The 27,924-nt window shown below is 42.4% G+C and overlaps 1 protein-coding gene and 1 long non-coding RNA gene across 3 annotated transcripts; one reads left to right on the top strand and one right to left on the bottom strand.

Annotated features, from left to right (window-relative positions):
• Positions 1–32: 32 nt before the first annotated feature.
• On the bottom strand, positions 33–25,984 carry LOC140705650 (uncharacterized). Of its 2 annotated transcripts, XR_012085095.2 has the most exons (3): positions 22,051–25,984; positions 9,135–9,273; positions 33–4,745 (listed from the first exon to the last, which is right to left on the bottom strand). It is a non-coding gene; the product is annotated as an uncharacterized LOC140705650 (long non-coding RNA). The 2 variants fall into 2 exon arrangements; XR_013540504.1 differs by lacking the exon at positions 22,051–25,984 and having other exon boundaries at positions 9,135–9,579.
• On the top strand, positions 4,740–27,224 carry LOC110070829 (sulfotransferase 6B1). Its single transcript, XM_020778546.3, has 7 exons — positions 4,740–5,770; positions 7,460–7,605; positions 17,054–17,143; positions 21,808–21,934; positions 24,401–24,495; positions 24,915–25,071; positions 26,979–27,224. The coding sequence occupies exons 1-7, from the start codon at positions 5,575–5,577 to the stop codon at positions 27,107–27,109; spliced, it is 942 nt and encodes a 313-aa protein (XP_020634205.1). The 5' UTR covers positions 4,740–5,574; the 3' UTR covers positions 27,110–27,224.
• Positions 27,225–27,924: the final 700 nt, after the last annotated feature.

Genomic DNA, 27,924 nt, shown 5'->3' with positions numbered 1-27,924 from the left:
ACTTAATTTCTGTAAGAATCATACAGATCCACTTGGATGTCATGGGACATGAAGTTTCTGTGAGAGCCAAGAAAGGACAATAAGGCAGCAAGACCCCTGGATTATTGTGCTGTCCAAACCATGATGCTGTCTGTTTTGTCTCCATATGAAGTTAAGATCAGATATTGCATCAAAATGTGGGTGTGGTCAAGCTATGTCTACAGGCACTAAAATGTCAATTAACAACGTATGTGCAAATAAATGCCAAATTATTCTTTCAGAAATATACTTTTTGGTAGAGTAATAGTATTTATTTATTTATTTATTTATTTATTTATTTATTTATTTTCTTGCTTGCTTGCTTGTGTGCATGTATGTTTGTGTGCATGTGCAATTGCGTGCCTTCTTTGGCATAGAAACACACGGTGTTAGTTCCACTGATTCTTCTTTGGCAGATTAGCAATGATGTACACATGATAGATGCTTTCACAAAACCTAAAAATCAGTTTGAAATGCAACATATCTCTACTTTGAAAACAGATATTGCCATGAATCACTAGAGGGTGTAGAAACCCACTGAAACCCTCTTCACAAATTTAATTTTTTTTTTTAGGGTTTAATGGATTTCTCAGTCCAGGTCCCATCTTCATCCCTGCTGGTCTCTGGTTGTAGCTATTTCAAGTTTTATGACAACTGTAGTAGAAAGGGCAACATTTTTCCATTGATCTGACTTTTTGCTTTCTCCTTGTTTTACAATATCTCTTTGCTTCATCATATGTGTTTTGCAGAGCTCCAAATATCTTGTTCGCAAGTCAAGTAATTTTGTTACAACTGTATTAAAACTAAGTTTTAACTTTAAGTTTTATCTTTAAGGTATCCTGCATGTTTCATTGACAGCCAGCTGATGGAGCTATAGGCCAGCTTTTGTCAACTAAACTTGGTGCTGCCATCACAGTCAGCACAACTAAAAATCCAGTTCAAGACTTGTAAGGTAAATGGAATGTATGAATTTAAGATGCAGCAGTGGTTTGTTCCCCAAATAGTGTCAGAGTAAACTATTTACTGGACCCTTTCTGCACGGCAGGAGAGGAAGCTGAACACCTTCCATATGCATTGCCTTCAACAGATTTTTGGTATCACCTGGCAGGACAAAGTTCCAAATAGAGTAGTCCTAGAACGAACTAGAATTTTTAGCATATATACATTACTGAAACAGCGAGGTCTACGTTGGCTTGGGCACATTGTGAGAATGGCTGGTGGTTGGATTCCAAAGGATCTCCTGTATGGAGAATTAGTGCAGGGAAATCACCCCAGAGGGAGACCATAGCTGTGATACAAGGATATCTGCAAGTGGGATCTGAAGGCCTTAGGAATGGACCTTAACCAATGGGAAACCCTGACATCTGAGTGTTCAGCCTGGAGGCAGGCAATGCATCATGGCCTCCCCCATTTTGAAGAGACCCTTGTCCAGCAGGCTGAGGCAAAGAGGAAGTCACAAAAGCAGCAAAATCAGGGAGCTAGACAGGGGACAGATTGTATTTGTCTTCAGTGTGGAAGGGATTGTCACTCTTGAATCGGGCTCCTCAGCCACACTAGACGCTGTTCCAAGTCCTCCATACAGAGCACGTTACTGTAGTGTTTCGAGTCTGAAGGATGCCTAACCACAAACTATTTACTGTAACCAGGTGAGTAAGCACTACTGCAGATGAGGCAGAATGAGGGCCTATGAGACGTTAAATAAGTCTAAATATTTGCCATGAAGAGTTTTAAATGTGCAGGTAACAGTATAATAATCTTAGAACTGAAGAGCTGGAAGGGACCCTATGAGTCCAGCCCCTGTCAAGGAGGCACTGTGGGGAATCAAACTCCCAACCCCTGCCTAAAGTCTTGAGCTATCCAGCAATAGGGTAAGGGGATGACTGATATTTCCTCTGGGTGAAATCTCTCATCAGTGCTAATGGAAATTGCAGCTTCGAAAGAGGGACTGTACTCAGGATCTTAGGGTTAACTCTCCCCTTTATGCTTATTATGATCCTGTCTCTCTCTCTCTCTCTCTTTCTCTCTCTCTCTCTCTCTCTCACACACACACACACATACACACACACACACACAGACACACACAGACGCACACACACACACACACACTTGATCTTAGCCAAAAGGCCAAGAAGCATGTTGATCCTGTCAATTATCCTGTAAATCTAGTCTTGGTGCAGTCACTCTGATAGGAACATTCTTCTGCTGTAATGTGTTCATTTTGTTCTCTTTGTACACTGATTTCCCAGACGAGTACAGAGCATGAGCAGAGATGCCACTATCTTGGCACCTGGAAAATATAACCTGCTGCTTCCTCTCAGTATGCAGATGCATCTTGCAGGTACCTGTAAATTGTATTGCATGAATGGTGGCTTTTTGGTGAATGCCTTTAGTGGTCATGTAATAGGATAGCTTATGGCTTTAGGAAAAGGTGAACAATTTATAGGACTGAGAAACCAGACAACATACAATCTAAACAATGAAAAATTGCATTAGAATCTAAATGGGATATTTCCTTAGAAGTTCAGATTGATCCAACAAAAAAATAGCATTTAGAGTATATTGGACACCACCACAGTTCTTTAGGAAGGGATCGTCACACTCTGACAGATGTTGGAGATATAATACTGGAAATGCATGGTTGAATTATGATCTGGGCTAGTACTAGCAACTCATTCCTTTCGTCTTGAAGTCATCACTTATATTAATGCAGTATAGGGGAAATCTTTGATATTTTCAGGTATTAGTGTTTTCTAAATGATATCCCTCTCCTATGGAATCTGAGAAATGGGCAACGAAACTGGACTTTAAGAGCCCTTATTGTGGCTAACAGATTTGTACTCTGAGATTGGCTGTCAGGTTTGTGACAGTACAATAAAGACTGGTTGATATTTTGAGGTTGGAAAGATAAACATCCCCCATCTGCTACACAATGTTGGGAGGATCTGTTAGAACCAGGTACATTTAAACATGTATCCTGTAGAGGCCAACCTCATGAGAATATTTGTTAGGACATCTGGAAGGCTTACACTGATTAATCTGTGTAATTTCAGATGTACGTAGTGATAGCTACAATTGTACTTATATTGCAAATTTAACATAAACAATTTATTGGTACTGAACATATAAACATCATATACACATACAATGAAATTCACAAAGAACAGTCAGAGACCAGACCAAACACACACACACCCCCTCATAACAATCCCTAAATCCCAGAACCCTACCTAAAACTCATAATATCCACACAACATACAACACAACAGACCATGTAATAGTAATACAGTCCAACAACTCACTGCTGGTGATTCTTAAGTTCCTTGTTAAGTGCAATTATAGCTGTTAGGTATAGGATAAAAGCTGTTCAAAAATGTGTTGTCCGAGTTTTAATTATTCTGTATCTTCTTCTGGAAGCCAATAGTTCAAAGAAGTTATAAGCAGGACGGGAAGAGTCTCTGAGAATACTTAATGACTTCCTCAAGCAGTGAGATGTAAAGACATTGTCCAGGGTTGGAAGCTGAAGTCCAATAATATTTGGGGCAATTTTAGTAATTCTCTGTAAAACTTTTTTGTCTGTTTCAGAGTAACTCCCATACCATAAGAAGATGCCATATGTTAGGGCAATCTCTATGGTACTACAATAGTAGGACAGATGTAAATGCTGAGATAGAGTTATCTTCCTGAACACTCTCAAGAAGTACAGCCTCTTCTGTGCCTTCTTCACCAGCATATTAGCATTTATAGACCATGAGAGGTCCTCTGAAATATAGATACCCCCAAATTTAAAACTACTAACCCTCTCCACCTCTTCACCATGTATGTACAATGGTAAATATACATCTCTCCTCCTTCTAAAGTCAGTTATAAGTTCTTTAGCTTTTTTGGTGTTCAATTTAAGATTATTTTCTTTACACATAGTGTCAGCCTTGTACTTCTTTTCTATAAGCAGAATCATTGTTCTTATTTATAAGCCCCACCACTGTCGTATCATCTACAAATTCAATAATTGCATTGGTGTTATACAATGGGGTGCAGTCATGTGTCTACAAAGAATAGAGAAAGGGACTTAACACACAACCCTATATTTAGTATCTGTCAGGATTTGGTGACAGAAAAATGTGCAGAGTTAATTGAAGACACTTACACGTTCTTCTTCTTTAGCAAGACGGGTGTATTTACAATATTTACAAGTATATACAGTCTGGCATCACATCAGCATGGCAGGAAATTATTAAACAAACCAGCATACAAGATAGCAGCAAATGGTGGAGAGAGAAGAGAAATCTATGAACACGCTGTTCACTTATATACATATAGAAGGCTTCTTTAGTCCAATCAGAAGACACATTACATCATCTTCTGCACCTGGGTGTCTTCTCATCTTCAGACATTGCATCATCTCCTCAGCAGTCACAGTGACTCAGCATACACACATCTGTTCACAATGTCAGCTCATTAATAACACATTTATCCAGGTTCAGGCCTATAAAAATTACAATATCCTGACAGAATATTGATAGAAAAATGATATTATCCCATCCTTACTGTGGCCTGCTTGTCGGCAAGTCCTTTACCCACAGAAGATCTTCTGATGTGTTCCCAAACTGGACATTTTAATGGTGGTTGACAGCAAGTACAAATAATATTATATTTACTGTTCTTATTTTTTGTGCTCTATTGTTTTGTTTTTCCCTTTCTTTTTTAGTTCAGTTTTTTATATATTAAACCTGCAAAAAAGAAAAAGTAAAAAAAAAAAGAGAGAGAGAAAAAAACATTGCTTACAGATGCTTATTCTTGCCATGTGGAAGAACAACCATGTCAGATGCACTTCCTACACTAGTGAAATCTCCACTGTAGTCCTTTTTAACCCACCTGGGCTTAGTAACAACAGCAGCCAATCATTAAATAAAATAAAATGAAAATCAATTAAAACTTTAAAAAAACTTAGAACAATTAAAAAAACCCAAGAAAAACTGGGAGGAGGATCCTGGAGCAGCAAAATATATTCCTTGGTGAATACGCTGAGAGAATGATAACAATATATGTCACACTAAAACAGCTATTTTGGACAAGTGTTGGCATCAGTCAAATTTTATTTTGGTTGAATTATTGTGTAGTTTATTTGTGTTGTATTATTTAATTGTATTGCTGTGTTTTCAGGCATTGCAAGTGGTTTTGCTGTGATTCCAAGGTCCAGATAATTGGTGGTCTAGAAATGTACTTGCCATCCTCTTGGAAGCAAAGCAAGACTGGCCTCTTTTATTCAAGTGTTTAATTAATTCAGGAGCTCTGACCTCATTTGTAGAGGGAGTTTCTCTTTGCCCTCTGGCTTAGTCTCATTCTTTCTCTTAAAAAACAAACATTCTCAGCACAAATTGGCCACGGCTTCATTGGAGGATATTTGAGTAGCTGGAAGGGGAACAAAGTTCTGTGGTCACACCCCATAGATAAACTGTAACATGACCTGCACATTTTCCATTCTGTAAAGTTTTATTTCTCTGTAAGTACATTTGCTTCTTTCACCGAGCTGAGTTTTATACTCAAAACAGCACCACCATGGCTGCAAGAGGATTAAGTGAAAGTTTGGAGAAGAAGCAGGAAGAGCCAGAAAAGACTACTTCTAAAGATGGTTTGTTTTTATATAATGGCGATTTATATCCTGCTATTATCTGTTGCCCTGAAACACTGAAGATCCTTGACACGTTTAAAGCGCGGACAGATGATGTGGTACTTGTGGGATATGCCAAAACTGGTGAGTCTTTCAGCCTGGCAGGAATGGCTTGGGTCCGTATTAGTGGGCATGTATATTTTTAAAATAGGATTCCAGTTAACTGTTTTCTGAATCAGTAGAAATCCATTTGTGAATGCTGAATAGATATGGCAGGGAAAAAATGTTACCAAACAGCCAGAGAAATCATTCATCCTATCCACAATTTCCAGAAATATTTTTTGTTTTTTTAGTCGTTAAGTCATGTCTGACTCTTCATGACCCCATGGACCAGAGCATGCCAGGCCCTCCTATCTTCCACTGCCTCCCAGAGTCTGGTCAAATTCATGTTGGTAACCTCTGTGACACTGTCCATCCATCTCGTCCTCTGTCGTCCCCCTCTCCTCTTGCCTTCACACTTTCCCAACATCAGGGTCTTTTCCAGGGAGTCTTCTGTTCTCATGAGATGGCCAAAGTATTGGAGCCTCAGCTTCAGGATCTGTCCTTCCAGTGAGTACTGTACTCAGGGTTATTTTCCTTCAAAATGGATAGGTTTGTTCTCTATGCAGTCCAGGGGACTCTCAAGAGTCTCTTCCAGCACCACAATTCAAAAGAATCAATTCTTCAGCGGTCAGCCTTCTTTAAGGTCCAACTCTCACTTCCATATATTGCTACTGGAAAAACCATAGCTTTGACTACTTGCAAAAATTTTGAGTTACGAAAAGCTCCGGCCGCAAAATTTTGCTTTGACCTGCGGCCGGAGCTTCCACTTACGGAAGAAAAAAGGCAGGGGAAAAGGGCGGGAAATTGAAATTTACCAACCGTTGGTGGTGAAGAGGCTGCTTTTTCACCCAACTGTTAGGAAAAGGGAGGCTCAGCCTCCCAGGCTTCCAACACCGCCCTGACTACCGCGCTGGGTACTGGTGCTTTGGAAGCCCGGGAAGCTGGCACCCAGCGCAGAGGTCGGGGCGGCTTTTGGCTTCCCAGGCTTCCAAAGCTGCCCCTGCTGCCCTCTGCCTCCCAGCCCTGCTGCCTCCTGCAGCGGCAGAGGCACCGGGGATGGGAGGCAGAGGGTAGTGGGGACGGCTTTGGAAGCCTGGAAAGCCAAAAAATAAAAGCCGCCCCCGCTGCCCTCTGCCTCCCATCCCTGCTGCCTCCTGCAGCAGTGGAGGCAGTGGGGACAGGAGGCAGAGGACAGCGGGGTCATAAAAGCTAATTTCAGTTGGCATTTCTTTGAAGACCTCTTTCCCAGGATGTATCCCAAAGGAAACATTTCTTTGAGGCACCTTTGGGTATTTGCTTACCTTTTCTAAATGATATATTATTTCCTACGGGAGATCTGGAAGGAACCTTCTATCTTTTTACTGTTTTATGATACAGTTTGCTCAAGGAGGATGCAGGAGACATTATCTTTAAGCTTTGACGAAATTGCCAATCCCATAGTTCACTGGGACACGATATAGAACATTTATCAGCTATACAATTGCTAAATTCTAACATATATGGTTATCTCTTGAAGTTGCAATGACATCTCCTCAAAAGTGCAATATTCTGCATTCAAAACTGGAGGGTTTTTTTTTTTGACAAATTAATGTTTAATTGTTATATGAGCCTCACCTGTGCTCTTGCCTTTTTGATTAAAGTGTTTAGTGACTGTAAGCACAGTGAGGCTTTTGGGGTTTGTTTGTTTGGTTTTTTTTTGCATTTTCTAACAAGGTTTCTGCATTGCTTCAGGCACTAACTGGGTTGCCCAGATGTTGACTGAGCTAGAAGCTGCATCTGGAAAGTATGATGAAGAAGAAAGGAAGCAAAGGCAGCAAAATTTACAAGAATTAAAGATAGCCCCATACCTTGAATTTGGAGACCCAGGGAAATTTGAGGTCAGTATACAGAGGAATAATCCATAGTCATACTCATCTGAATAACGTAAGAGCCACCCAAAACACCCAAGTAGGAATGGCACCCTGCAAAGCTTTTGAAATCTACAATGGTGGAATCCACACAGTTGATGGGATTTCTTGAGGCCATTTTGAATAGCTAAATGTGGATGTGAATAAATATAGGTTGCAGTACCCCTGGGCAGATAGTGTTTTATCTGCAATGTTGTCATGCTCTGCATCCATATCCTTTCCGTGTTACAGAATTCCGAATAGCTTTTGAATGACATATTAGGAGCCTGGCTTCTAATGGCCTGCCTTTATTATGACTCTCAAAAAGTTCACAAAAGCTGTTGAGTTCATCCACATGAAATCATCTGTAAGGCTGTAACAAAAATGGCACTTCAGTTTCCCATGAAAGCAAGGGGATAATTAAAAGTACTGACTGTGGCTGGAATTTTTCTCTGAAATTTGCAGCTGGCCCTACTTTCTCCAAGAAACTTCCTCTTATCTGTACCTGCATCCCCCTGCAAACACTTAGCTCAGTCAAATTATGTGCAAGACAGTGTGTGATACCAGTAACAGCCAGATAAAAGATGCAGCAGACAGGGATGAATTCCCCATTGCACAGGGCTAATGGAGGCCACATCTACTAGGAATATAATTCAGACCACTACATACAGAGACCCCATTATTGGATGTTGTATCCTATCTAACCAAGGAATCTCGCATCAGTTAAGGTGATACCTTGGCTACAGTGTTGCAGCAGTTGTTAGCCAGACTGGACTTGCAATCTGCTTTATGTAGGTTTGCCTTCAAGGCTTTTTCAATGGCGGCAGCCAGGTACAGAATGTTTCCAGCTAGGCTTTTGAGTGGCAGCACACAGTACATGTGTTGAAGGAACCTCACTGGCTCCCTATTTGCAGCTGGGCCAGGTTAAAGATTTTATTGCTTGCACATTGGGCCATAACCAACTTGGGACCTGGTTATCCAAGAGACGGCCTTCTCCCTTATAGAGGCATTCCATTGTTAAAGTAATCTGGAGAGGCTCTCCAGGTGGTACCACATGCTTTTCAATCCCACTCTGTATTCATTTGGAGCCAGGCGTTTCATGCTGTGGCACCCACAAGGTGAAATACTCTTCCATAAGCAATTTAACAAATTGTGTTTAATTTCCAGCAGTACCATTGGATTTCAGTATTTCCTTCTCCTTATAGTTCTCTGTGCTCCATAAAATGATGGTCTGGAGGACTGGAAAATCAGAAACATTTTTCTTTGTTTTTGTTTTTAAATAATGGAGGATTGTCAAAGCAGCTAGAGGAGAAGAAAGTGCCAGTTCCAGCTGTGTTGGATTTCAGAGAATATGGGTGATTCCTGAGCTTTCATGTTAGATTTTATTGCAAACTTTTAGTGTAGAGTTCTATCTACCATCTATTTCATAGCCCACTAGAGATGAGCACCTTGTGCCCCTTCATCATAAGTCATCTGTGTGGCAGCAAAGCCCCACGCCACTCGCTGGCATCTCCACTCACCAGACAGTGCACATTGCTCCTTTCTTCCCATCGTGTGATCTCCCAGTCCAGCCAGGTGCCTGGATTTCCCTTCTCCGCCTCTTCCAGCAGCAGGTCACTCAAAGGTAGCACTCCAGGAATCCCTGTCCCACCTCGTCATCTATAGCCCGCATAAATATTCTATGTTAATTTCTATGTTTTGTATTTTATTATTGCTGTACATTGCTTTAACATTATCAGTGCTAAGTGGCATGTAAATGCTGGTAAATAAGTTAGTAAAATAAACCCGAGTCCAATCAGATAAGGAGATTTTTGTCCAGGAATATCCAGACAATCCACAGTTTAATGTGCCATGTTAGGGTTAGAAGAAGGTACAGAGAATATATTTATAATGCTAGCTGCCCAGCTTTAAAACCAGTTTCTCTCAGTGTCCTCCAAAGCCCAAGCCAGAATTTCTTCTGAAGACATTTTTTGTTTGGTTAAATTGTGACAAACCCAGACCTACTGGGATGTGTCACACAGTTACACTAAGCTGCCACCAACCATTCCCTTTAAGAAGTCACACAGACCAGGGATGGATTTTTAAACAACAAAAAGAATAAGGTTTATTTTAAATACACACAGGGAAAAATAAGCAATCAGGTGAATAAAATAAAGTAACGTGGCTTAAATTCACTCAGACATACATACAGTTTGGTTCACCTAGAACCTTTAACTTAAAGCACAGACCCTGAACCCATCAGTTCTGGCTACCTACAGACCCCTGAACCTTTCAGGTTGGTACTCTGACACACAGTAGTACCCTGTCAGACACCCAGACTCCCACAACAGCTTCTTCTTCCCCAGCTGCTGCTTCGTCCCAACCCAGTGTCTCACAGTTTGTCTCAGCATCTCATCTTCACCACACAGGCATCACATATTTATACAGTACAGCCCCTCCTCCTGATGTCCCGCCTTCCACTCCCCATAGGATGGAACTTTCCCTCCAAACCCATGACAGACAGGTAACATCAGTGCTGTTATGTAACACCTCCCCTCTTTAAAAGTTGTTTTGTAGGGGGAAAGCTAAAAGTGCTTTTCACCAAAAAAACAACCTGCATAAAATACACAACAACATTTATACATACCATATAATACTTACATATACTTACACTCCAAGTTAACCATAGCAAATATGCATTTAAACATTTTACCATATACAGTACATCAATTTACCTTTATTAATACCAACCAAATTCAAAACCAGGTACATTTTAACTTTTTGTTTTCATTATATACATATAGTCCATGTTCTTTCGCCGTCTTCAGTCTTCAGGTCTTCTTGATAAGGCGTCAGCAACACAGTTCACTGACCCTCTGACCACCTTCACTTCAAAGTCATAGTCCTGTAAGTTCAAAGCCCACCTCATAAGTTTGCTATTGTGGGTTTTCATTGTCTTTAACCATTGCAATGGTGAATGGTCAGTACACAGAATAAAATGTCTTCCCCAGATGTAAGGCTTGGCCTTCTGGATCGCGTAGACTATGGCCAAACACTCCTTCTCCACGGTTGCCAAATGTCTCTCACCTTTTTGAAGTTTCCTACTCAGGTAGGACACCGGATGTTGGTCACCATTCTCATCCTCCTGGCACAGAACTGCTCCTACCCCGCTGTTAGACGCGTCGGTGTAGATGATGAACTCCCGGTCGAAGTCTGGAGCACGCAGGACTGGATAGTTGATTAGCGCCTCCTTCAACCTCTGGAACGCCGCCTCACAGTCGCTGGTCCACGGGATGCGGTCATCAGCCTTCTTCCTCGTCAGATCGGTCAGCGGAGCCGCAATCTCGCTAAACCTCGGGATGAACTTTCTGTAGTAGCCCACCAACCCAAGAAATGATTTGACCTTTTTCTTGGTGTTGGGTCTAGGCCAATCACGAACAGCTTCTATTTTGGCCTCCAGGGGTTTTATCATTCCTCCCCCTACCATGTGACCCAAGTATTTTATTTCTGGGCTACCCAGCTGACACTTGCTGGCCTTTACTGTTAGCCCTGCTGCACTTAACCTCTGCAGCACTAACTCCAGGTGTATCAGGTGATCTTCCCAGGTATTACTGAAGATCCCTATGTCATCAATGTAGGCCACTGTAAAGTCACTGAGCCCTGCCAAGGTCTGGTCCATCAGCCTTTGGAATGTGGCTGGTGCATTTCTGAGACCAAAGCTCAGGACTCGAAACTCATAGAGACCAAAAGGGCTGCAAAAGGCAGTCTTTTCTTGATCCCTGGGATCAATTCTTAATTGCCAATATCCCTTTACCAGGTCCAATGATGAGATGAACCGACAACCCCCTATGGTTTCAATCAGGTTGTCTAGCCTGGGCATTGGGTAGGCATCAGGAGTGGTTACACGGTTTAATTTCCTGTAATCGACACAAAACCTAATGCTCCCATCAGGCTTGTCCACAAGGACTATCGGAGAGGACCAAGGACTAGAAGAGGGGACGATTATGTTCTCCCTCAGCATTTCGTCCAACTCCTTCCGCACCTTGTCCCTATAGGGTCCCGTTACTCGGTATGGGGATACTGCCTGCGGGGGTGCATCCCCTGTGTGGATCCGATGCATCACTCCCTTCACTATCCCCGGCTTGTTGGAAAACACCTGTTGATATTTATTAAGCAGCATTTTTAGTTCTTGCTGCTGGTCTTGGGTGAGTGCAGGACTGATCTTTACCTCCTCTGGGTTGTATTTTACTTCCCCTCTACCCTCCCAGAAGGGTAATTCCGCTTCCTCACTCTCAGCTGCTTTTATCGCGAATAAAACCCTCTGTTCCCCTCTGTAGTAGGGTTTTAGGGCATTCACATGAACCACCCTCCTTGCTTGGTTCTCCTCCTGCTCTATTAGGTAGTTCAGGTCTGACATCTTGGAAATGACCCTATATGGTCCTGCCCATTTGAGCTGCAGTTTATTCTCTCTGCAGGGCCTAAGCCAAAGCACTTCCTCCCCTGGGTCAAAGTGCCTCTCTCTAGCTTTGTGGTCATACCATGTTTTCTGTCTGACCTTCTGAGCTTGCAGGTTTTCTGCTGCCAGCTCTAGATTTCTCCTTAGGTCATTCATCAAGGTGTCTATGTAAGTCACAACGTCTTGTGGGTCATCCTGGGTGATCTGCTCCCAATTTTGTTTGATCAAATCAAGGGGCCCTTTCACCCGTCTCCCAAATAGAAGTTCAAATGGACTAAACCCGGTACTGGCTTGTGGCACTGATCGATAAGCAAACAAAAGGGATTGCAGCTTCTGGTCCCAATTGTTTGGATTCTCTGCCAAGTAAGCCCTAATCATGCGCATTAGAGTCCCATTGAACTTCTCAGTTAACCCATTGCTTTCAGGATGATAAGCAGTGGTTTCCTTGTGCTTAATTCCACAGATCTGCCATAAGCGTTTCATGAGCTTTGATGTGAACGATGCTCCCAAATCTGTGATTATCTCTGAGGCAAATCCCATCCTGGACATATACCCCACCAAAGCATCGGCCACTGTGTTAGTTTCAATGTTAGTCAGGGGTATGGCTTCAGGATACCTTGTGGCATGGTCCACAATTGTTAGGATGAACCTGTTCCCCCTCTTTGTGGCCTTGGGCAAAGGTCCCACTATATCCACCCCTATGCATTTGAACGGAGTGTCAATCACAGGCAAAGGGCACAACTTTGCTTTGGTCCTGTCGCGGTTATTCCCCTGCCTTTGACACACATCACATTGTTTACAGAACTCCCTGATCTGCTTCCCTATGTCAGGCCAGTAGAAATTCTGTGTGATTCTCTGCTGTGTCTTGTTCACTCCTAAGTGTGCAGCAAACATGTCAGAGTGCCCCCTTTGTAAGATCATGGGGCGATACTTTTCAGGTACCACCAGTTGACTTCTGATCCCATCTCCCCCTTTTGAGATGTTCCTCAAGGTCTCTCTATATAAAATCCCCTTTTTCTCCAGAAATCTCACTGGGGTTTCAGGTGTTAGCTGGGCGTCAGTCACCTGTTCAAAACACTTTTGGAGAGTGGCGTCTGCCTTTTGCTCCTGTCCAAATCTGCTGTCTGTGGTTAAGGTTTCCACCACAGCTTCTGAACTCCCCTCTGCTTCCGTCTCTGGCTCATCATTACCCCCCTGAACTGTCCCTGTGGTGGCTTGTGAGCGTGTAATCACTAGCACCCGTTTCACATGTTCAGCCAGGTCATTTCCCACGAGCACGGCTGCTGGCAGAGTCGATGAAATCGCTATCCGCCAATCTCCCCTCCAGCCTTGAAAGTTGACAGGTACCTCTGCTACTGGCAGAGAGATTATCTGCCCCTCAATCCCTGCCACCTTCATGCTCTCATTTGGGATTATAAACTCCCTAGGGATGATATCTGGATGGCACAGGGTTACCTGGGAACACGTGTCCCGCAGCCCCCTATACTGACGGTCAAGTATTCCTACGTCCACCCCTGCTGTCTCAAACAACTGAGAATCTGTTTTTATCAGCAAGCAGCGCTTTACCTCCAGAAGAGGACCATTTTCCTCAGCCTGATCAGCAGAGGCAGCTGTCCCAGACTGAGTAGCCATGGCAACAGGCTCCCTCTGTGACACTGAGCCTTGCTCTTTCTGGACACAGAACACAGCTTTTGGCTTGGTCCCACTAGAATTCTGAGGCACCATTCCTTTTAGCTGCTTTAATTTCTCACACTCTGAGATTAGATGACCCTTTCCCTGACAGAAATAGCATTTTCTGGTATATTTTGATTCTCTCTCATCTTGTTTTGGTTTTCCCTCCAAAATCTGAGGTCTTGGTTTCATGTCTGAGGGCTTCCCTTCACCATGGGCCCCTCCCCCTTGCTGGCTTTTCCCTGGTCCCTGAGAGTACTTGCTGTAGGTTTCTTTGGGTTTACCTACAGATTTCCCCTCACCCAAGGGCTTTCTTATTTGGGAGATAAAATCCGCGATTTCTGCGGCTGCTGCCACAGATTTCGGTTTCCTTTCCCTCACCTGGAATTTCAATTCCCCATGCAGAACTGAATAGAACTGTTCCAGGGCTATCAAGTCTTTAAGCTGTTCATAGGTCTCTGTCCCTTCCTGCGATAGCCATTTCTCAAGCAGCCTCACCAATTGGGCCCCCACTTGGGTAAAAGTCTGCTCTGGCTTCTTGGTGAGGGACCTGAACCTTTGTCTCAGCTGCTCTGCATTTATCCCATGTCTTGCAAACACCAGTTTTTTAAACTCTGCAAAATCTTTCATCCGTTCCTCAGGCATCTCGGCATAAACCTCAGCCAGGCTACCACTGATTAAAGACCGCATGATGGTCATCTTCTCAGTTTCCCTCACTGAGAAGTCCACAAACGCTCTTTCCACTAAGGAAAAGAACACCTCGGGACAATCTCCCTTGTGGTACACAGGGAATTTCTTCAGGTCAGCCTTAGACAATTGGCCTCCCTCAGAATCCCTATTGTTATTATTGTTCTGGTTCATCAGTTCCAGTTTTCTTAATTCAAACGCCATTTTCTCTCTCTCCATTCTTTCTTCAAATTGCCGCTGTTTCTCTCTTTCCCTTTGCTCCATTTCCCTCACCCTCAGTTCATGCTGTTGGGCTAGGAGTATTTTCCTGAGTTCTGGGTCCTGCTCTCCTGTGCTGTCACCTTGCACTGAGCCAAATTCATCCTCAGAACCTTGGTCAATCTGGGGGTCTTTCACTTCACTCATTTCTGCTACTTGGCTTCGAGTCAAGGGCATAACCCCCCCTCAGAACAGGCTGCTTTAAAAAGTCAAGCCTCAAAATAAAACGATCACTTTTTTTCCTTTTTGCCTCAGACCCAGCTCTCCCTAGAGATTGCTGCTGTTCTTCAGCACTAAATTTGCAACAGTATCGAGTCAGAGCCTACCCCCCTCTGCTGGGCCTCTCAGCTGGCAAGCTAGCTCACTGTTGCTACGCAGTTTTGCCTCAGCGTTTTCCCGCCAAAATCAGGCTGCCTCAGAGCACCTTAATCTAAGTCTCCCCAGTTGGCACGTTCTTCTACTAGCGCACCTCCCCGTGAGGTACACCTAGAAGATTACCTACGCGCCTCAGACTGTCCCTGACTAGACCCCCCTTGCTCTGGGCACACTTGCCAAGGCTTTGCTGGACCACTGGACAACTGGACCAGTCGTATCCCACACGCTGGACACCAATCAATGTGACAAACCCAGACCTACTGGGATGTGTCACACAGTTACACTAAGCTGCCACCAACCATTCCCTTTAAGAAGTCACACAGACCAGGGATGGATTTTTAAACAACAAAAAGAATAAGGTTTATTTTAAATACACACAGGGAAAAATAAGCAATCAGGTGAATAAAATAAAGTAACGTGGCTTAAATTCACTCAGACATACATACAGTTTGGTTCACCTAGAACCTTTAACTTAAAGCACAGACCCTGAACCCATCAGTTCTGGCTACCTACAGACCCCTGAACCTTTCAGGTTGGTACTCTGACACACAGTAGTACCCTGTCAGACACCCAGACTCCCACAACAGCTTCTTCTTCCCCAGCTGCTGCTTCGTCCCAACCCAGTGTCTCACAGTTTGTCTCAGCATCTCATCTTCACCACACAGGCATCACATATTTATACAGTACAGCCCCTCCTCCTGATGTCCCGCCTTCCACTCCCCATAGGATGGAACTTTCCCTCCAAACCCATGACAGACAGGTAACATCAGTGCTGTTATGTAACAAATATGTGGAGCAAAATTCAGTTTAGTTATTTCCATATGAAATACAAAAATTGACTCAATAGAACCTATATAATTACTGACTTACTGAAGTGCCATTGATTCCATGGGCTTGCCCCCTTTGGAAGAAATAATTGGATTTACTCTGTAGCATTTAGAGACAAGAAAGGGTGACTTTGTAAAAAGTAGACTTTAAAACATGTTTTTTCATATAGTTTTCTTAATGTTTTATTTTTATAAGGTTGCCAATGTACTTACACTAGTTACAAGTCTAAAGTTCAATGGTTTCTTTTATTGTTTGAAGTCTAAAGTTCAATGGTTTCTTTGTTCTATTGTTTTATGATGTGCATTTGTATATTGTATGATTTTTTTATTGTGACAATACATTTATGTTGTGAACCGCCCAGAGAGTTCTTGAACAAAGAGGTGGAATATAAATCAATCAATCATTAAATATTTATGTAACATTGTCTATTCCCCACAATGGATTATTTACAAATATGATGAATACTAGTAATACATTACTATTGTTGTGTAGGGTTAGTGTTATTATAAGGAACAAAAGAGTAGATATACGAGCAGGCATTCCCAATCTTGTGTTTCTGTATGTTGTTAGAGGACAACTTCCAGAATCTTCGATTATGCTTCCTAGGGCCTCTGGGAATTGAAGTCCAACATCTGGGAATCCAAGATTGGAGTTATTTGTCTTTACTTATTCAAGGGCAGCCAGCATACCTTTGACAAAAATGCAAAGCCATGCCTGCTGACTTCTAACTTACAATAATTTCCATTCGGCCAACCTTTCTGATTAAATAAAAATGAAATAACTGCTTTGTATTTGCAGCTAAGGCTTATTTAAATCAATGGGCCTTAAGCACCGAGAAGCATATTTCAATGTCAGTGGTTTATGTGCTGGGATTATAATTGAGTGGAGAGCCAGCATCGCCAAAACACCCAAGGAAATATTTAAGCCAGAAGTGGGAAGCTGCTACTAATCAAAGAATTCCTTTCTTAAATTTTGGGGTGGGGTGCAGGTGATTTTGTTTCATTGTGTGCAAGATCCTGCCCCCTGAAATAAAAAAGGGAATTCTTTAATTAGTGGCAATCTGCTACTGCTGATGGCATCATTCCTGCTGTGCATATGAAGATCCACAAGAGGATATTGGGATATGTTATTTCTCCCTTTTACTAAAGATATATTAACTTTCCTATTTTTATCATATTTTTAAAGAGAATGGAGAAGATACCTTCCAGAAGAATTATAAAAACACATCTCATTCCACATAAAATTCCTAGGTCGATTTTTGAACAAAAACCAAAGGTAAGTCCTCTTCTAAAAATATACGTATTTTGACTTATTCAGAATATTTTATATACCATTTTAATAGGAAGTTTTGATCATGATTTTCACTGGAGCAAAGTGCAGCCTGTAGACCTCTGTATCAGTCACAAACAACATTTTAAAAATCAAAATACCCTACTGGTCACATTGTAATTAAATGTGTATGACTATGTTTAAGGCATTTCTTGATGTTTGATTTATTTAAGGAAATCTGCTGAATATTTTGTTGTTTAATAAATAGATTTTAAAAATTATTATTTAGCGATGTTTATGTTTAAATAAGTTAATGGTTAAGTAGTTTTGAGAGCCAATGAACCACTTTCACCAAGCCCTTTCCCATTTCAGGGTTCGTGATACCCCAGCTCTTGGCCAATCAGAAAAATAGTCTCCAGACCCAATGAAATTATACACTTCTGATAAACCAGAGTTTATTGAATTGAAATAATAACAGAAAGCACTGGTTTATTCTGAATCACTCTGTTTCATTGTCAGCTGTCAATCTGATCTTCTCATGTGCAAAAGAAGAGAGGAGAGGTAGAGCTCATGACTCTGAGGTCTGCTAAAGCTCCTTCTCATAATATTAAACTAAGACTTAGTGCTATTTCTGAACCAGGCCATTGAATTAAACCTCTGGTCTCTGCAAAGATGGGTCTTCCCAAACACAGGTCTTCTCTCGCCTTATTGCATAAAGATTTAATCATCCTTCAGTCTCGAGAGACTATGGTAATGTGCGCTGTATGGAGGTCTTGGAACAGCGTCTAGTGTGGCTGAGGAGGCCAATTCGAGAGCGACAATCCCTTCCACACTGAAGACAAATACAAGCTGTCCCCTGTCCAGCTCCCTGATTTTGCTGGTTTCAGGACTGCCTCTTTGCCTCGGCCTGCCGGACAAGGGTCTCTTCAAAATGGGAGAGGCCATGATGCGCTGCCTGCCTCTAGGCTGAATGCTCAGATGTCAACGTTTTCCATCTGTTGAGGTCCATTCCTAAGGCCTTCCGATCCCACTTGCAGATATCCTTGTATCACAGCTGTGGTCTCCCTCTGGGGTGATTTCCCTGCACTAATTCTCCATACAGGAGATCTTTTGGAATTCAACCATCAACCATTCTCATGACATGCCCAAGCCAAAGTAAACGTCGCTATTTCGGTAATGTATACATGCTAAAAATTCCAGCTTGTTCTAGGACTACTCTGTTTGGAACTTTGTCCTGCCAGGTGATGCTAAAAATGTGTGGGAGACAATGCATTTGGAACATGTTCAGCTTCCTCTCCTGCCATGCATGAAGGGTCCAGGACTCACTGCAGTACAGGAGTGTACTCAGGACACAGGCTCTATAGACTTGGATCTTGGTATATACTATCAGCTTCTTATTAAGTCATACTCTCTTTGTGAGTCTAGAGAACATGGTAGCTGCTTTGCCAATGTGTTTATCCAGCTTGACATCTAGGGAGAGAGTGTCAGAGATCGTTGAGCCAAGGTACCCAAAGTCATGTACAACCTCCAATTCTTGTGTGGAGATGGTAATAGAGGGAGGTGAGTCCACGCCCTGGCCCATGACTTCTGTTTTCTTCTGGCTGATTGTTAGTTCTGGATGATCCTGCCTGTACCTGACTTCAAGGGAGCAGATTTCGTCTGTATTGGACCTAAAGCCTGCTTGATACCATCATACTTTCCCTTGATGTTCCCTGTATCCGCTGCTATCTGTATCTGAGAGCACAGCTGAAGCCAATAATCATTGGAACATCTCTTGGCAGCCTTTCGGACTTGGCTATGAGCAAGTTGAAGTGCCTGCAAGTTGTACTCACTAGGACTGGCTTTGTATGCTGCTAGAGCTCTCTCTTATCCTCAGTGGCTGGCATCAACTCCTCTGAATGGGCTTTGAACCAGTCTGCCATCTTTTTGGTCTGCTTGCCAAATGTGGGCAGGGTGGGCATTCTTGAAACATTCCCATCGTTCAGGTGCATTTTCATCAGCTGGGCCTAGAAGGGTTTCCTGAAGCGCTTGGGCAAATTCCTCCACTTTTCTTTGATCGCGCGTCTTGCTGATATCAATACGTGGTCTTCCTTCCTTTTTCGTGTGAGACAATCTCTCTACTACACATCAGGGAGTGATCAGTATCACAATCAACACTCTGGTAACTGTGTGTGATTGTAATACTAGGCAGGCTAGAGCGTCTAGTGAGGATCAAATCAAGCTTATGCAAATGCTTCAATCTTGGATGTCTCCAAGAGACTCTGTGTTGAAGCTTCATATTAAATAACACGTTGCTGACACAGAGACAATAATAACACCTAAACTCCAGCAAGCGTTGGCCATTTTCATTCATCTTCCCAATGCCAAAACAGCCTAGACAAGCAGACCAAGAATTGTGATCAGCACAAAAAGTGGCTCCTTCTCTGAGATTTTTTTTTATAGCAGCTGCCAGATTGTCATAGAATTTGTCTTTGACTTCTGTTGTGGATGACAATGTTGGTGCATATGCACTAATGAGGGTGACCAGTCCTGCTGATAATTGGAGCTGCAGAGACAGGATTCTTTCACTCCCCACAGTAGGTGGAACAATGGATCTCAGCAGAGTATTTCTGACCACAAAGCCAACACCATGTTCCCTGGTCTCATTCAATGGTTTTCCCTGCCAGAAGAAAGAGATTTTTTTTTCTTTGACAGATCCCATGTCTGGCAATCTCGTCTCTTGCAGGGCAACAATGTCCTTCTGCAGTCTACTCCATTCCATGTTGATGACAGCTGTCTTGCACACATTGTCTATTTCCTGCAGGTCATCAGAAAAGCCAGGGGTCATTGTCCGAACATTCCAGATGCCCAACTCTCGGGCAGACATTTTCTTATGATTGTTGCATGGTGCAGGGTTACCCATCTGCTTGTTGGCTTTCACCCTAAACCCCACACACCCTGTGAGATTAACAGACCATGGTGTGGTAGCACCTTACTGGCTGAGGACTGCCCAGCTTAAGGCAGGCGGTAGCTACCTAATGAGGTGCAATGACCTCTCCTACCATCGGAAGTAGCCCTTGGCATCATGCTCTATGCCAATCGAGCAAAGACTTATAACTGGTAACTGCTACTCCTCGTGTTGTTTCAATGCTGTATGGGAAGCTGGAGTTTCCTCTCCAGAGCACGAAGCCTGGGTAAAATAATATGGGTAAAAATATGCACAAAGATAAACCACACATTAATGATAGTTTATTATTAGAATTAAAGGCACATTAGTTTTCTGGAAATAATCTTCAGACAGATTTTACTTGTGTCTGTGGGGTTTGCCACTCACTGGTGTGCAGAAAACCTCTGTTTTAATTATTTGTCATTCTGTGCTAGCACTATGCCAAGTTTCAAGAAATTTAAAAAATTAAAATAGTTTAAAAAACCCCCACATCAATAGCAACTAGTGACTGTGAAAGGCAGCAAGCACAATGGTGGGCACAAGACAAAGCCTCAGAATCAATTATTCTAAAAGCCCACATAGCCCTCTCTACTGATATACAACTTGGTTTTAAATAGATTGATTTTTTTCTAAGAGGACACACATGCTGGCCCCAAAATCATGTGAATACCACATGACTTTAAACCAAATTTAAAAAACCTAATCCATCATCCAATTTATTTCAATAGTGTAACTGTGCCTAAATGTGTCTTGAAGACCATTCACAAAGCAAAGCAAAGACATTTCCAAGTGAGAAGCCAAGAAAAGCTTTTGCTCTGACAGCCGCACATAGTCAGCACTGAAGATATCTTTCTTCTTATGATGGATTATAGAGATGGGCATGAACCTGAAAAATTGTGGTTTGTGATAGTTCGTGGTTGGCTATGAACCACAAATGACCATGAACCAATCAGAGCTGTGAATTGGTTGAGTTGTTGGTTTGTGCCTGTGGGGGCTTCCTAACTCCTGCTAAACCTCTGCCACTGTCACGTTCCTGCCACCATCACACTACCATTGTCATCGTCATTGTGCTGGCACTGCCTTCACCATGCTGCCAACACCACTTTTGTTGTACCATCGCCATTGTCGTCGTCGTACCATTGATGTCGGCAGCTGAGCGGCAGTAGCAATTTAGCCTTCAAGGAGCCTGGGTGCTGCTGGTGCACATGTTCAGAGACTGAACATGTGCATGCAGGCCCAACTCCTAGAAGGGAAGCCTGGCCACCGTCTCTGAAGATGGTGGCAGCAGAGGAGGAAGAGAAAGAGCTGACAGGACCAGATAGGGAGGCAATGGAGGCAGCGGGAAAGGGGCAGGTGGGCATTCATTCATTATCTGTCAGTCAGTCAGTCAGTCAGTCAGTCAGTCAGTCAGTCAGTCTGTCTGTCAGTCTGTCTCTCTCTCTGTCTCTCTCTCTCTCTCTCTCTCTCTCTCTCTCTCTCTCTCTCTCTCTCTCTCTCTCTCTCTCTATCTCTCTATCTATCTATCTATCTATCTATCTATCTATCTATCCATACAATCCAGAGTAAGGTATTTTTTTTCTTCTGGTTATATGAGTTTATCTCTGAACTAAACTTCATTTCTAAAAAAAAAATTGACTCTTCATTCTACTAATATTAGAAAGAATAATAAAACTACCCATGTTTTTCATATTTTAGATGTGACCTCTAACATGCACAAGTATGTTTTTATGTCTGTGTTTTAAAGATACTAGTTTTGTTTCGGAACCCAAAGGACACCGCAGTCTCTTACTACCATTTCTCCAAAGGCATGAGATTGATTCCCAGCGAGCAAACTTGGGATGATTTCTTCTCAGATTATATGAATGGAAAAGGTTGGCTTGCCTCTTTTTCTCTTTAGACAATTAAGTTCTAAAACAGCAGTGTTTTAAATTCATTGCTCTAAAACAGAGATAAGTAACCCATGCACCTAAACCTTCCCTCCACTCACCGGGAAGGAGATCCAACCATCCAACAGGAGTGGATTCCTTTTACTGTTGACTTCTGTGACTGGACAGCACTGGGAACGAGGAACACAGGAAGTTGGGGTGATGAGCATCTCTTGGAATGCTGAGTTATGACAGGAGCATATGATAGCACTGTAATAAAGCACAGTGATGTAGCGTGGGTGGGGCCACAGGGGCAGTTGCCTTGGGTGCAAAATTCTTAGGGGCACAAAATTTTAGCACTGCCGTGGAGTCATGAGGCAAGATAGAGTGCAGAGCGGGTGAGAGCGGGCAAGCCCTTTTCCTGATTTTTACTGTACTCTGTTTCCCCCCTCTGGGCAGGCAGCAACAGTGAGTTTGGTAATGGTCAAGCGGATCTGCCTCTTAAGTGAGGGTGACCCAATGGGTGGCCCAGAGCAGCCCAGGCCCCCTCCCCTGGCAAAAACACAGTGAGCAGGCAGGCCCTAGGCAAAAACACAGTGAGCAGCAGGGAGGGTGTCAAGAGAGGGCTCTGTTGATGTGTATCCTCCTCCCCCACCACCTCCATGTGGGGCAATACTTGCCTTGCTCTGGGTGCTGGGAATCCATGCTGCACCTCTGAGAATGCTGTAGAAATGTGGTATCAGACACTGTTATCATTTTCCAGCCAACAGATCCGATTCTTCTCTTTTCTTCCTCCCTCTCTTTTAGCCCAATGTGTTTCATTCAGTCCTCCCCTTCTGCTATACAACAGCACTCCTTGAGGAAACAGAGTGAGAATGAAAAATGGGCGAAGAAGAGCAGAAACACCCCAAAGAGTTGTTGCTAGGGCGAAATCAACAGCATAACGCTGCCAAAATATGTTTTGGATGGGACGACCATCTCTGGATTTTTCAGCAGGAAAGACCTTACTGACCCTTGGAGGAGGATGTTGGAGAGCGTATGCTTTCCCATTAACTTTCTAGCCCGCTGCAGTCTTTCTGGCATAATACTTGAGATACTCTCTTTTCAAACACACACACGCAGAAACAGTACTTTCGTGTTAATCCCTAATCTGTTTGCTAGTTGCAGGTTCATTTTCACAAAGTTATGATGAAAGAATTTTATTTGTTTCAGGAGTCGAACCCAGGGAAGAAATCATTCACCTTTTTTTCCATTGATTACGTGATGTAATGGGAAAGGTGAATCAACCTGGAGTCTCACACTCCCAATCTGTAGCTTTTCCTCCTCCCACCCCACACCCCGAGAGCCTCGTACTTCTAAAGAAGTCAGATTTTTTCAATTTGATTCAAAGGATGTGATTGTTTTGAACTGATGCAGAAAGGGAGGATGAGGTGTGTATGAACATACCTACAGAGCAGCTTCCCTCTTGCCACTTTCCTCATGAGCGTGTGCACACATCGGGCAGTGCCAGCACACACCTCCCCGACAAAGTCTCTCTCCAAAACTAATTTTTAAAAAGCTTCTCCTCCAGGGCAGCACTTCTGCTTGCTTTACTCCTTTATTTTTGAACAGCTTAACTAACAAATTTTTGAGTCAGAAGCTGGGAACTGGGACAGGAAAAAGTCCGTCTCAAGGCCCATTAATGCAGTTCTTTGAACAGCATCACCTGCAGGGCTGTGAGAAGAACTGCAAGCAGTTCAAGTTAATGGTGGCCACTTAAACTGAAAATACTTGACATCTCTGGTGCAAGTAAATAGGAGTGAATTCGTGTTTCCTTTACTGTCTAGTCACATTCCCAATGTAGCCTTTTAGTATGTCCTCTCTGTCCTAATCTAAACCAGCTAGCAAACTTGACTACAGGGTATTGTTTCACGTAAGAGCTAAGGGAATTATATAGGAACTGCCCTTTGTTGAATGTGACTAACAATTTCCACATAGAAAACAGGCTCACTCACCATGCATAAAGCAGAAGCTGCACTGACTGACTGAAAGCCATGCAACATGTCAGAGTTTTTGAAGAATAAGTTGAAGTAAGGAGTGGACCCAAAAGCTAGTCACCAAGAGTTGGGGAAAGATGGTCCAAAGCCATTTGTGGTGTCTTAACTGAACCTAAAACTTAATAAAATGAAAAGTGACTATGTTGGAAGCAGCAAATGTAAAACAGTTTGCCTGCAGATGGGAGAAAATAGGACAGTTCAATTGCCCTCAGCTTGGCTAAGACTGAACCTCTTAACGTGTTGAAGGCATATCAAAAGACTATTATTGAGCACAATGGAAAATGTATTTTGAGAAGCATTTTCACTGGGGAAGCTTTCAAATAACCATTCTGTAAATGCAAATGGCAAATGTAATCAGATTGTACAGAAATCCTTTATTGATCATATATTGGATATATGTCATATGACCATAATTCTCTCCTTTCTTCCTTCTTAGTTCCCTATGGTGTTTATTTAGACCACATTATTGCATGGAACAAGTATATTGATGACAAAAATATAATGTTTACTACCTATGAGGAACTAAAAGAGGTGAGCATTTCCTGGAAGTTCCTAACCCTGTGTGTTAGTTGAATAGTCTCCAAGAAGCCTGGGCAAGGGGATGACTGAATGAATACTCCTAGGATACTTATTCAGACACTCTACATGGACAGTCCAGACCTTTTAATCACACACAGGCTCTGTCTTCCAGCCTGCAGGCTATCAGTATCTTTGTGTCATTCCCTTTGAGTTCCATTTCAGTTTTATCTCCAATCACATTTGGAAATAGACTATTATTTTTCTTAGATGAAGAAAAGCCATGATATCTGAACTAAGAAACACTCCACTAAGTTTTGTACTTGTTAAAATGTTTATGTAATACTGAAATCAGAATTTGGACTTTGGTCTTGTATGGGTTTCATATGCCTGCTGCCTTACTGATTTTTGATGTATCCGTTTGCATTATTCAGAATACAGCACTGGGACTGAAAAAAATAGCCGAATTCTTTGAATTTTCTGTGACTGAGCAAGATATTCAAACCATTATTGAAAAGACTAGTTTCAAGTCCATGAAAGAGAAAGGTATTGAAACCCATGGAATGGCAGCCAAGAGTCTTTTTCGTAAAGGTAAAATTCTAATATGTGTGGTTAACTTCAGGGGAGGTGAGCATAACAATAACAAGAATAACTCCAATCTGCAGAGCAAGAACAAAATGGGCCTGTTCTAACTCTTTCATTTAATGGACTTTGACTGGGCCATATATGATTTACTTTTCTTCTGAATGCAAATATTATTTATTTGTTTAATCAGCACTATCTACATATACCTATCCATAAAAACAACCACAGTGGCTTGAACTAAAAAAAATGCAAAATCCACAATCTTAAAAATGATAGGTTGATCAAATCAGTGGCCTTCAACAGATTCACGGCATACCTCTAGGTGAATCTGTTCATGTCGCACTATATTTTAATGGGATTTACCACAGCAAAGGATACATAGTTTGCAAGCTATCAGGGAGAAAATACTGTAGGGAGAAGAGCGTACAACAACTTCAGTGCAGTGCCCTACAAATTCAGTGGAGGTAAACATTGTTTACCAACCATGTACAGGCAAACTGCCAAGGAACCAGACAGACCTCTTGTTTAATTGTGGAAGGGGGCTGTCTTGCATCTTGGGCACTGGAGCTGAGAAGGTCCCATCTGAGTCCCTTGGTTGCCATTTTGTTTGAATATGGCCTCAAATTCGGGATCTGGGATGTAGGGTCTTCCAAGAGGAGGAAAGCACTCCACACACCTGGTGAAATGGGCTCTACTGCACAACAGCTTAACACCATGTAAATCTCTTAATTTTTTAATGGTACAACAGAAATCATCATTTTTAATGTGGACATGGGAGAAAAACTGCTGTTCCCCTGAAATTGCTGCTGCTATGAATACTGCCGTTCTTCTTAAAATACCGCACAAAGTCAATATGCAGTGTCTGTATTATCCATGGCACAAATAAAAGATTGACAAATCTTCAGTGTATTTCTGAAAATAAAAATGGTCAGAACATGCCTAAGATTCAAGGCAATTATTACCTACCTGAAAAACAGTGCCTAGGATTGTTGCAGAAGACCGGGGTGCCATCCTGATCCCGCAGGGAAGCCTCATACTCCACAGAGCTTGCCTGGTCTTGGAAATGAAACTTGTCGGCAATGCCTAGCTACCTCTGTGGTGGAGAAAGCCTTTTTCAGATTGAAATTATACCAGTATGACCAGAATCCTTTTTACGCTTGCATGAAGGAAAACATCTAGCCCTGTCAGCAAATAACTGTTTATTAACAAAGTTGTGTTTCTGGGCATGTGACCAACTGTGCAGTCAGATATGCTCCCAGGAGTGCAACCTGCATCTCATTAATGAGCAGCAGTTTGCCTCCAAGCTTACAAGATTTCCATTACACAAGCTGAATTGGCACACATTTTTTTCAAACAGCCAGTCTCTGTGCTTATTAGCCATGTGCTACTCACATGGGAAAGAGGCTGGGCGGAGCTCTGCAGTATCTGCAGCCCTCTCAGTTATTCTTGGGTTAGAGAACACAAAGTGGTCTAGGATGGGGACAGAGAGCTCTTAGTCATTTTCTCTGTTTAATAGCAGTGCTGATGAACCAGAGCTCAAGATGGCTGTATGGACAATTGAAAAGAAAAGAAAATCCAGCACCCTGCTTGTAGAATACTGGTAGACTAGAGATGTTCTGATGAACACTCAGTTTTTCAAAGTATATGCAGAATCTTGTACTTGTGCCATGTGACTGGAGGGAGGTCTCCTTAAAAAAAATCTGAGAGTGAAGTGTCAATGGTCCATCCATGGTCTTGCACATGACCACATTACAGAGGCAAGGAAGAAAGGTCACCTGGCCTACTCAGAAGCCTAGCTGAGGCATTCTACACCAGACAGAGGCTCCAAATTCACCATAGCCCCACATAGATCAAAATATGATTACTGATAGTTCTCTCTGCCTCTCTAATTTCAATTATATTTATGTTTTCAGGCATAGTAGGCGATTGGAAGAGTCTCTTCACTGAAGAGCAGAGCAAAGAAATGGACAGAAGATTTGAAGAGCATGCAGCAAGCACTAAGCTTGGAAAAATGTTGAAATATGATGTATATTGCAAGAACTAGAGGGCAACAGTGTGAGGAATCCGTCATGATGTGATTTTGGGTTCATGGAAGAACATAAAAAATTGACAAATGTATTTCTGAAAATAAAAATTGCCCAAACAATTCTTCATAAGAATTCTGCTATTGCACTTCTCTGTCTCTGTTGTTTCCATACATTGTTGATACAATTTACATTCTTTTAATATCTGAAAAGCTTTCCAACAGTAATAAAAGCCTGTCAACCAGCAACAGTTCTTCTTTAATACAAGTAAAAAGATTTTCTAGTGCAGAGATTCCCAATCTGGGGTACACATACCCTCAGGAGTAGGAACCAGGACATTTAGGGTTATGTGAAAAAAAAATTCATAATATCAAGAAAGGTCACATGCATCAACAGTGTAAGAAAAGATACAAGTCAAATGTTGTGAAATTAATTGAGTGGCTGGGTGTGTTTTCTTCATTATTTAAGCCCTGTTACATTGTGTTGTTATTTTGGCAAATGGTGGGGTGTCTCTCCCTAAACAATATCCTGTGGACATGCCACTACAGTGTGCATGCTCAATGGTGCACTGCTCACAGCTCAGCTTTCACTTTTCCCTGCTTTGTGAACATTCAAGTGTTGTCGCACTGGTACCAATGTGTATTCAATTCATCAAAAATCCTCCAGTTTATGAATATGGACTATTGTGTTTCTGCACCTATTTGACTCAAAAAGCTAGGGAATGGCCCAATGTTGCTGCACAATATCATGCTCACATTGCCAGCAGGAAAAAGGATGCCAAGTTTTACATAGCAAAGGGCAGCCTGAATGATGACAACATCAATGGCAGCAGTCG

Source organism: Pogona vitticeps, chromosome 1, assembly GCF_051106095.1.
Source record: "Pogona vitticeps strain Pit_001003342236 chromosome 1, PviZW2.1, whole genome shotgun sequence".
NCBI classification, from domain to species: Eukaryota; Metazoa; Chordata; class Lepidosauria; order Squamata; family Agamidae; genus Pogona; species Pogona vitticeps.
This window is presented reverse-complemented; position numbering and strand designations above follow the sequence as displayed.

Excerpts from the sequence above, each read along its gene's own strand:
- LOC110070829 (XM_020778546.3), top strand. The coding sequence starts at position 5,575 with ATGGCTGCAAGAGGATTAAGTGAAAGTTTGGAGAAGAAGCAGGAAGAG. Across the intron at positions 7,606-17,053 it reads GAGACCCAGGGAAATTTGAG|AGAATGGAGAAGATACCTTC; the intron begins GTCAGTATACAG and ends ATATTTTTAAAG. Across the intron at positions 17,144-21,807 it reads TTTTTGAACAAAAACCAAAG|ATACTAGTTTTGTTTCGGAA; the intron begins GTAAGTCCTCTT and ends TGTGTTTTAAAG.